Raw genomic sequence first — 10,816 nt, forward strand, 5'->3', positions numbered from 1 at the left:
TGGCTGTAGATGGAATTTATTAGGTGACAGGGGAATTGATTAGAGGGCTTCCTCAGGGATAGGGCAGGGGAAGAGCCGTCGGGGGAATTGAGCAGGGCATGGAAGGAAGGAGGAGGTGGAGTTTCTGAAGAGTCAGTGAGAAGTGAAAGAGTTAAAAAATAAACAACTCTGGCACTTCCCAGCCTATATAATAGACACTCCTTTATGAAAAGAATTACTGGTAACTGCTGCCCAGAAACAATATCAGAGCAAAGCTTTTGATCTACAGGTGTGTGGGTTATGTCAAAATCAAGATGAATTTTAAAGTTCACATCACTGTGCTCTTTTTTTGCTTCTCTGCTTTTGCCAGTAAGTATTTTCTTTCCTGTTTCACTGTATTGCGGGGGGGGGGGGGGGGGGGGGGGGGGGTATATTTTTCATTTGCTTAGAAACACTGGACCAAAACTCTCAAACTTGGATGTTGGAGTTAGCTACCCATATCCACAGCTGAGCACCTAAATAAAAGTGACCTGATATTTCGGGGGTGCTGAAGACTCGCTTATCTTCTTGATTTCCATGTTACTCCTGGTAATAAGTACAGTACTACATCCTATCGCATCTGGAGGATCAAGTCCTGAGAGTCAATGGGCTGATTTCTACAGTCCCCGGTCTTTCCTCAGCCAAAAGCTGAGCAAACTGCAAACTGCAGGATTTGACCCAATATTCTTTCATTTAACTGTGACCTTTCTATAAGGGTGGATGATCAGTGCTTGGAATTGTATTACCTGTTTTTGCCCTATCTTGCAGCTCTGATTTTATTATTTGTTAAGAAAGAGCCTCTATTGTGCTAGGCACTGTATAAATACATAGCGTGAAATGGTGGCTGCATTGAAGTCTGTAGGAAATCTCCCATTGTCTTGAATGGGGCTAGGATTTCACCCATAGAGGGATCATGCTATTTGCAAGCAGCTCACAGTGTTGGGTGTGATCTGGGGATGCACAGGGACTGTGCCTCACAATGCTCCTGTTTGTGCGGGGGGGGGCGGGGGGGGGAGGAATAATTTGTGACACTCCTTTAAGGGATGCAGCATGTTCCATCCCCCACCCCGCATAAACAGCCAGTTCCACTGGCCAGTGTATGGGGGGAGGGAGAGAAATTATGGCTTTGTTTGCTCCTGGCCCAGTTTCTGCTGGTGGGGGGAATCTGGCATGCAGCCCCAGATACTGCCCCTGGCACCAGAGCTGTGACCTAGGTAGCCCTGGCAGAGACTGCCTAAGGGAAACATTCATATTGCCTCGTACGGTTCGATGCAGTTCTGCACACTCTTTTGCCCATTGTTAAAGACAGTCCCTGCCCCAAATCTTCCAATCTAAATTAAAACAAGACACAACAAATGATTGTAGCAAACATACTGAGGGAGGACATGGAGCACATGGTTACATAGATTAATTCTATGCACATTTCACTAAAGTTTGATCATGGATGCAGTTTTCACCACTTTAAGCTTAGGTTTTGATTTCATAAGAACAAATTGTATTTCAGAGGAAGGCACAGGAAGATATAAAGGACTAAATAGAACTGGACAATTACCAAGCTACGTAAGATCTTTCTTTCTTTACTCTGTTACATGTATGAAATATTGTTCAATAGAACTGAGCACTTGTTATATTCATTTTAATTTTTAAACAAATTTGCTGTGACTGTCTTGCACCCTTCTGCTTTCCACAAACAGTCTAACAAACAAGTTTACTGGCAGGAATGACCAGGGAATAGATAATTTTAAGTGACAAGGCACAAAAAGCAAATTTGGAACTTTTAAACACAAGTATTGAAACTGGAAACTTGAGTCAAAATTTCACTCAGCCAATCAGGGACCAGAAATTTATCTTTTGATTTGTGTCTGATCAAAATTACTCCACGCAGTTCAAATTTTAAATATCAAATGCTCACTACGAATTCCTCCTGAACAAGCTACAGGCTGGTAATTGTTCCCAGAAATTATTAAGCAAAAAATTTTGAATAGATAATAAATATGGAGAAATCACTATTTGTTTGCAGACAATGAAACAGGCAAAATTGATTGAAAAAAATGTTACAAATTATTCACCCAGCTCTGTTGCTCACTGTCATCAACCTGAATTCATCTCATTCCCCGTCTGCTATTTATTATTATAGAATACATGGGAGTGGAGTGTATATTTTTTTTATAAACACACATGGCAGAGCCAGTCTTGTATAATGGTGAAAGCAGGGAACTGTGAGTGAGACTGGTACTGTACCCCAAATCACTATTTTTCTGCTGCTTCACCATCTACCATCCATGGGAGGGACTGTGCGTCATTGCCATAAATTTTGTAATTCACATGTGAGATTTGACACCTGGGAATTGCAAAATGTACCGTGTGTGAGATAGAAATAGTTATGTATAATAGTAGTAGGTGCCTTTTTAACTGGAAACAACAAACCTGGCATTAATGTTGATAGTGCTGAAACTGTGAAAACATCTATTTATGCAGTTCTAACTCTCGTTGCTTTGAAAGTGGAAGTGACATTTTTCAAATGTCTGGCACTGACAAAAGTCAAAGGTATCTAGAGGCAAAATTTTAGAAGGATATTCAGTTCCTGTCACCTTGTGTGCAGGACAATTCTAATCCCCTGATCACTCCCCTTTCCATAAAGGGAGACCAGAGAGAAAGTTTGTATCTGATTGTTACAGGAATGACTATTGAATATGGTCCAGCATTGGACAGGCTATTTAGTTCCCTTTGTGATCTAAATGGAGGTGGTGGTGCATAACGCGAAAGAAACATTCTGTACAAAAGGGCTTAACTATGCCTAAGACTATGTAACATCAACTGATATTTGCTTAAACCTAGAGAAAGTTACTGATGACTTTAACTCCCTGGCAAATGGCCAAGGACCACATCTGCTCATTCAGCATTTCCATCTTAATCAGTTCCACATTAGCCATCCGTTAAGGTGGAACTTTGAGTTTTCTCTTATTTCTGTTGGTAAGTGCTGTACTTAGCTCTTCCCCCAAAAGGGTAAGGGGGGAGCGTCTCAAAGACACAACTGCAAGTTAGGCACCTAATCGCCCTTGACTTTCACTGGGAGTTTGGTGCCTCGCTGCCAATGAGGCCTTTGAAAATCTTCCCCATTTCTAATGTTGTTACTAGCCAAAGGGTGTATAAAATTCTCTGATTGAATGTAGGTGTCATATGCACATTTCATTTTAGCAGTAAAAATTACTCTTCCATCGAGCACGATGCGTGCTGTGTGAGCTAGTGGCCATGGGCCAGATTTTGAGTTACACCCGATGCTTCTCTACTGGATTCAGTGGGGATTACTCGGTGTGTGTATATCAGGGCCGAATGTAGCCCTCTGATAGGTATTCACTCTGGCTTTCTCTAAATAATGAAATACTGATCTCATGATTTTTCTTTCAATTTTTCCAGCCGGTTTGTGTTCATTATATCCTCAAACCAATGTGTATTTTGTATTATCGCCCTGTCTGTGGCAGTGACGGGACAACCTACCGGAACAAGTGCGAGCTCTGCAGTTACTGCAGGTGAGATTCATATCAGTGCTCTTTGTGCCATCTGACGGAAGTTGTGCTGCGCTGCTGAGGCCGATTGTTTCTCATAGGTGGCATCTAATAGGCAGTGGAAGGGTGCAGTGCAAGCTTGCCTGGTATTTTCCTTTTATGTAAAAAGACACTGGAGTTGACAGCAAAGATTTCAGTATCTGTTTTGGGTGTAGGAAGTCTCTATTCAGACTGGGTGCATTGTGCATCTGATCTATGAAAGCAGTGCCCCAGAACATTGCGTACCTGTGACCCAGCTTGAGAAAGCTTGATCGTTTTTTCTTGTTTTCTTTAGAGAACATGACAAGAATATAAAGATTGTAAAGGAAGGAGCATGTTAAAGATTGAGGATATCACCATCTGTCTTGTCTTGCACGCCCTGGAATCCTTAAGGCTTATTAATATGTAATTCTGCAGTGGTGCCAAGGGGCTGACTAGATTTCCTCTTGAGGTTCCTACATTCTCATGACTATGTTAATATTGTACTAATGCTATAATTTTAGTTTGTTTAAAAAATAAAATGGTTGTTTAAATCGTTAACATAAAATGTTTTTTATTCCAAAGCTCTGGATTAAAATAATTGGTCGTCTAAGGACACATCACCGATAACCTATTGGTTTGCTGAAAGGTTTTATTAATACATTGTGCTTATTCTTTACCACTTTGTGGTCAGTGTTGTTTCATGTGCCAAGGCCACCAAATCCCTTGGGTTTTGTAAATAATATTTTAAAGCTTGATAATGAGACATTCCTTTTGGACAACCCCAGGAAGAATGTAAGCATTGGTGTCTGTTATCACACCTTCCAGGAAGCCACATGCCCCTGGCATGTTTGAACACTTCAAGCAAATTTCAGATCTGATTTCTAAGGTGGAGAATGTTACATGTTAGAAAACAAGTGCAAGGGTAGCTAAGGGTATGTCTGCACTTCAAACCAGGGGTGTAATTCCCAACTTGATGAGAAATATCTATGCTAGCTCTAATTGAGCGAATGTGGTAAAAACAGACTGTAGCCGCGGCACTGTGAGGGGCTAGCCACCATGAGTACTTGTCTAGTATAACACCGACAGACCCCAGTCAGCAGGATCAAACCTGGGCCCTTTGGAGCTTAGTGCATGAGCTGAAAGTCAACTGGCTGTAGAGCAGACTCATAATCTCTCTCTCAGGTATGTACTCGGGGTGACGTAGCCCCTTTGCTGCTTGCCTGGCACTCTATTTTTAGCATGCTAACTTGATCAGCGCTAGTGGGGGTATGTCTCCTCTGCTTGAGACACAGACATACCCTAAGGGAGTGTGTGAGTGACAGCTCAAGTGGTGCATTGGTCTTTGGTCAGCCCTGTGCACGGAGGCAGATTTCTCACTTAATATGTGCTAGCTCACACAAGTTGAAAACAGACCTTTTCTCCTATGGAAGACAAGGCCTAAGAGGAGACTGAAAGTTAAAGTCGCCACATTTTTCTTGGAGTCCCTGTGCATGTGGATGCCAGGTGGGATCCACATGGGTAGCACATCTCGAAGAATCACAGTTACTGTAATGTAAGTAACCGTGTTTTCCCAAACTATGACTTGAACCTTCTTACATCGTCCTGCTCTGCTCCTCCCTTCTGGCCCCTTGGCATGTAACCTATGTCAGTGTACACCTCCTTACCCTTTTCTACCCACTTGCAGATACTTACTGATAAATCATATCTGACTAATTCACAGGGTTTTTTTTAACATATTGGTGTTATCCACCTTTGTTAGTGTTCCTGAAGTGAGGACCCATCATTGTTTCTTTGCAATTCTGAAGTGAGGAAGAGAAGTTCCTGTAGTACTGCTCATGATCTTCTGTGTCTATGAAGAGAAACCCCCTTCCCAATATTTAACATTTCCCCCTCTTATTTAATAAAGAAGAAGAATCAAGATACTTTATATTAGGAAGCAACTAGAATCCAGTGGGAGGCTTGGGTAGAAGACTCTTGACCAAACCAGATGGCAGGAAGGCAGGTTACAGAGATTATTACAACACATTCGGAGTTGGTGGGAAAACAGCAGTGAGAAGAGATATGTGAATGATTCCCAGTGCATCTCCATTACAGCAAAAATATAAGAAAGAGCCCTGAATACAAATCCTCTCATAGTCTCAATTCAGCGGTCACATGTAGGACAACCCTAACTTCAGGAGAGTATAGCATCCCAGCACATCTGGAGAGCTTACAAATCACAAACTCATCTCCTACGGTAATAGCATTAGGCAAATGAACAGAACGGATCACTTTCAAATGTCAGTATTTACCAACAATGACTGCACAGCCGATCTAAAATCCTACAGTTTTCCCCTTACTTATAATCAGAAAAACCCTGGCACACACTCTAAACTACCTCTGAATTTGGGGTTACCTAATAATAATATCAGTTAGCGCTTACATAGCATTTGATATCTTCAATGCAGCATCCAAACATTCATTCCTCTGTACCACTCTGGTCAGGTAGGTATGTAAGTAGCATGAATCCTATTTACCAGGTGCAGGAACTGTGACAGGATACAAGGTTGTGATTTGCCCAAGACCATACAGTAAAGCAGTAGCAGAACAGAGATTATAATGCAGGAGTCCTTGGCTCCAAGTCTTGACCTATAGTGCTTGCCTGCATAAGGTTAGAATGTTTTTCTTCTGCTTGGTAGAAGCAGCCCAATGATCACAATTCTGTCCCATGTTAACCTAGATTTTTACATTTCTATTTTATTCACCATCTACAAAGGTATTTACTGAGGTAAGTTCAATTGCTGAGCTAAGGCATTCACCTACTCTCATCTGTATCTGTAGAACTTCACACTGTGATGGTAGCAGTCAGCTACTGCCAAGAGCCCATCCTTGGTCACTGAAAGCCCACGAGGGCCCTCTAGATCTTGAGTTACTACTAAAGCAATCAGGGATGCATCGGGATTAAACATCACTATGCAGTTTTGTCCTTCATCTGCAACAAGCAAGTTCTCATTTGAATCTACACAGACTCCAGAGGGATTCACAAAGGTGAATTTGTTGCCATAGTCTGGTCCAATTGTTTTCTTCAGAATTCTTTCACTGTCCATAATCTTGAGGCAGCAGCCTCGGTATTTTCCATAGAGCTGCCCTTCAGTAACCAGTATCTCTTCACTCTGCCAGGGAAAAAAAAGTGATAGTACCCTAGTTAGAGCTGCTAGAATTCCAACGGGCTTGGCTTTACTGCTGGTACTAAATAACCCAGAAATCTATTCCAGAGTTTGGATGCTAAAGGCGTATCGGAGTCACAAAGAAAATTTATTAACAGCGAAAAGAACATTCTTTGAATTCTACTACTACGTAGCTTGTCTACAGCCTAGTGGGTTTGTGGAGAAACTGTAAATGGATCTCACCCTGATCTCGCAAGAAAACCAGTGTCTCTCATTCAACAGAATCATCAGGACTCTACAGAACGAGACCACTCATCATACACTTTGCTCAAACGTTCTTCTTACTCTGTGCACTGTTTCAGCCTGTCAGTACAAGAGAGGAAGGATCGTTTGCGGTTAAGGCAATGGACAGAGACCAAGAGATCTGGGGCCAATTTTTAGCTTTGCTCTAGTAATCTTGGCTGATCAGGGAGGCGTGTTGGCCTGGCAGTAGGGGGGATTGTTACAGGGCTGTGACACCAAGGGAACTAGCAGAGCCTCAGCATGGAGTACTAGCCTTACAGAATGTTTAATAAAGCTCCGTTACAATTCTGCCACCTTGTTCCGTAACTTACGGCTAACGAAAGAGTCATCATTAAAATTATTGCTCATCCTAAATTGCAAGCTCATGGGGGCAGGGACTGTGTTTAGTGCATTTTGGGAACTGCCACAATGTAAATAATTGTGTTAGTAGTTTGTGCTATACTGTACCTTATTGACTGCAATGTGCTCTGGTCTATGAAAGCCGCCTATCACGTTCATCTTCAGGATGGCATTCATTCTCCAGTCCACCTCAATGATGTGAACTTTTCCCCCATCTGTCCAGTCTGTCACTGCAATATCATTGGACTTCAGGACTGCCATCCTGTAGGAATGATTCCAGTCCATTTTGGGAGACTTCAGCTGGTGGATCATCTCACCATCTTTAGAGAAGACCTTGATGGGTTTGGATCCATCAGTGACAAGCAACAAGTCATCCTGTGTGCATGCCACATCTCCCAGATCTTTTCTTGGTTCAGATCCATAGGAAAACTCACACTTATAGCAACCCTCAGGGCTGAAGAGCTGTATCTTTTGGTTTCCACTGTCTTTCACAACCAGATCTCCATCCAGAGTCATGGTCACACTGGTTGGCCAGATGAACTTGCCAGGCTCTGTCCCAAACCCTCCCAGTTCTTTGACCAGAGTGTTGTAAAATATCCTTTGGATTCCAGAGAACTTCCAGTATTTATTAAATTCAAACATGTCTTTCTAAAAGAAAGAAGGGAATGAGCTTTTAACACTCATTTTCCAGGGTTTCCACACTAGATAAAGCACAGCAGTTCTTGTTGCGGGTTTAAATCATATATTATCAAAGCAGCTTCTCTGGGTGGTACATGCAAAATAGCTTTATTTGTTGATGGTATTTCTTTTTAATTTTCTCTGTGTGAGATGGGGTGTTCTTTCGAAGGGGTTAAGGTGGCCAGGTAGGCCAATTAACTCCACAGGCTGCATCTGGAGGGAGCGCCAGGGAGCAGGGTTGATTGTGAACAGGCTCAGCTGTGCAGGAGAGGCCAGGCAGGCAGCTGGCAATAGACAGGGGGCTTCCGGGAAAGGCTGCACTGCAGGAAGGTAGCAGGCTGTAGTCATTCCCTGGGAAGAGAAGTGAGTTGGTTTGGAGCTGGTACTCCTAGGAGAGGACTAGGAAGGAGCATTGAGGGCTGAGTGGCTGGAGCACAGAACTGCTGAGCTGAGGGTCCCTGGACTGGAACCTGGAGTAGAGGATGGTTCCTATGCTGGCCATTGGGGGAAGGGGCACCATCAGGGCAGCACAAGTGAAGACTGCCTAGGACTCTTTGCATAGAAGGACTTTGGGTAACCCCAGAAGGGGGAGACATGGATGGTGGCCTGGCCAGAGGGCTGAGCCATGAAGAGGATTCCGGGATTCTTGGAGTGAGGTGGGTCTACAGGGTGAGAAGACAATGGGAGAGGCACCATCTAGCAGTGCTAATCCCCAGGGTGGCCAGCAGGAGGTGTCACTGTGGTGAGTGGACCCCTTGACAATGTGAATGCAATGCTCTTGGAACTGACACTTATAACAGCACAACAGTAACTTACATCAAGCATCACTGTGGACAAGTGTGTAAATTTCACCCTAAGGCATAGATCAGCCCATGCACATAAATCCTGACTTGGGACATCCATGTTACCGATTTCTTGGGTCCCTCTTGAACAGAGGCTGCCATTCACACATCCGAATATGGTGGTTTTGTGTTGTGGACACATGGGATGAGACTGCTGTACTCATTTTCAATGGGGATCAAAGCTGTCCACTGAACAATTTCTAGTTGTGAAAGTCTGGGCTCAGCTCTTCCAAAGAGCTCAACAGCAACCAGAGTCCCAGCGAGGGCTGGGTGTGGGGAGTCCCCTGGTTCGCAGGGGAAAGCTGCAGCATTCTAGTGGGAAGGACCCAGATTTATTCGGATGTTCCTAGGGGAGGTGCTGGATGCTGAGTTTTATTGAAAATGTGGCCATTTCGATTTCTTTGTTCTCGCACTCTGAGTAGCAGAGCGTTAGCCCAGGGCATTGCAGCGCGCTGCCAGACATACAGGATTGGCAAGGAACTAAAAAGAGAAAAAAACCTTGACAGCAAAATCAAATATCACGCAACTTATAGATATGAATGACCCGTGACTTTCCAAGTCATGGGGTTGATTAGTGTGAAGCTGCCTGACCAGAAAAGCGGCTAACCGTTCAAATGGAAAAAAATGATTTGACTGCTGGCTATTCATAACTCTGCCCATTCTCCAGCTCATGCCAGGCTGCCCATGCCAATTTGAACCCTGGGAGGCCCCAGTTCAGCAGAGCCCAGGCCCAACATTAAATACTTAGATAGCCCAATCAATTTTAGTGGGATTATGCATGTGATTAAAGTTAAGCTCCTGCTTATGTACTTTGTTGGACCAGGGTCTGAAAATGCATTGCATGTTTAATCTGACCTAAGAGCTACAAGTTCTGTGGAATCCGAAGGATAATTCACAGTTACGTATGCAAGGCATTTGAGCTTCAGTTCAACAAAGTATTTAAGCATGTGCATAACTTTAAGCACATGAGTAGTCCTGGCAGCTTGTGCTTAAATCCCATTGAAGTTAGGTGCTTTGTTGAATCAGGGCTTAGAGGTGCCAAGGAGAAAGTGCAGAGGGACCTAGACAAATTAGAGGATTGGGCCAAAAGAAACCTGATGAGGTTCAACAAGGACAAGTGCAGAGTCCTCCACTTAGGACGGAAGAATCCCATGCACTGTTACAGACTAGGGACCGAATGGCTAGGAAGCAGTTCTGCAGAAAAGGACCTAGGGGTTACAGTGGACGAGAAGCTGGATATCAGTCAACAGCGTGCCGTTGTTGCCAAGAAGGCTAACGGCATTTTGGGCTGTATAAGTAGGGGCATTGCCAGCAGATCGAGGGACGTGATCATTCCCCTCTATTCTACATTGGTGAGGCCTCATCTGGAGTACTGTGTCCAGTTTTGGGCCCCAGACTACAAGAAGGATGTGGAAAAATTGGAAAGAGTCCAGCGGAGGGCAACAAAAATGATTAGGGGGCTGGAACACATGATTTATGAGGAGAGGCTGAGGGAACTGAGATTATTTAGTCTGCAGAAGAGAAGAATGAGGGGGGATTTGATAGCTGCTTTCAACTACCTGAAAGGGGGTTCCAAAGAGGATGGATCTAGACTGTTCTCAGTGGTACCTGATGACAGAACAAGGAATAATGGTCTCAAGTTGCAGTTGGGGAGGTTTAGGTTGGATATTAGGAAAAACTTTTTCACTAGGAGGGTGATGAAGCACTGGAATGGGTTCCCTAGGGAGGTGGTGGAATCTCCTTCCTTAGAGGTTTTTAAGGTCAGGCTTGACAAAGCCCTGGCTGGGATGATTTAGTTGGGAATTGGTCCTGCTTTGAGCAGGGGGTTGGACTAGATGACCTCCTGAGGTCCCTTCCAACCCTGATATTCTATGATTCTATGATCTGGCCCTAGTGCTGAGATAAGGAATAGGTACCAGGAACTTTTGCACTGTAATCTTGCTTTGACACTGAACTGCCTCTG

The 10,816-nt window shown here is 43.8% G+C and overlaps 1 protein-coding gene across 1 annotated transcript; it reads left to right on the forward strand.

Annotated features, from left to right (window-relative positions):
• The first annotated feature begins 241 nt into the window (after window positions 1-241).
• Window positions 242-4,037, forward strand: LOC128839871 (trypsin inhibitor ClTI-1-like). The gene is made up of 4 exons (XM_054033225.1): window positions 242-348; window positions 1,523-1,578; window positions 3,436-3,548; window positions 3,859-4,037. Exons 1-4 carry the CDS (start codon window positions 294-296, stop codon window positions 3,902-3,904), a joined length of 270 nt encoding a protein of 89 aa, XP_053889200.1. The 5' UTR covers window positions 242-293; the 3' UTR covers window positions 3,905-4,037.
• The last annotated feature ends 6,779 nt before the right edge of the window (window positions 4,038-10,816 follow it).

Source organism: Malaclemys terrapin, chromosome 6, assembly GCF_027887155.1.
Source record: "Malaclemys terrapin pileata isolate rMalTer1 chromosome 6, rMalTer1.hap1, whole genome shotgun sequence".
NCBI classification, from domain to species: domain Eukaryota; kingdom Metazoa; phylum Chordata; order Testudines; family Emydidae; genus Malaclemys; species Malaclemys terrapin.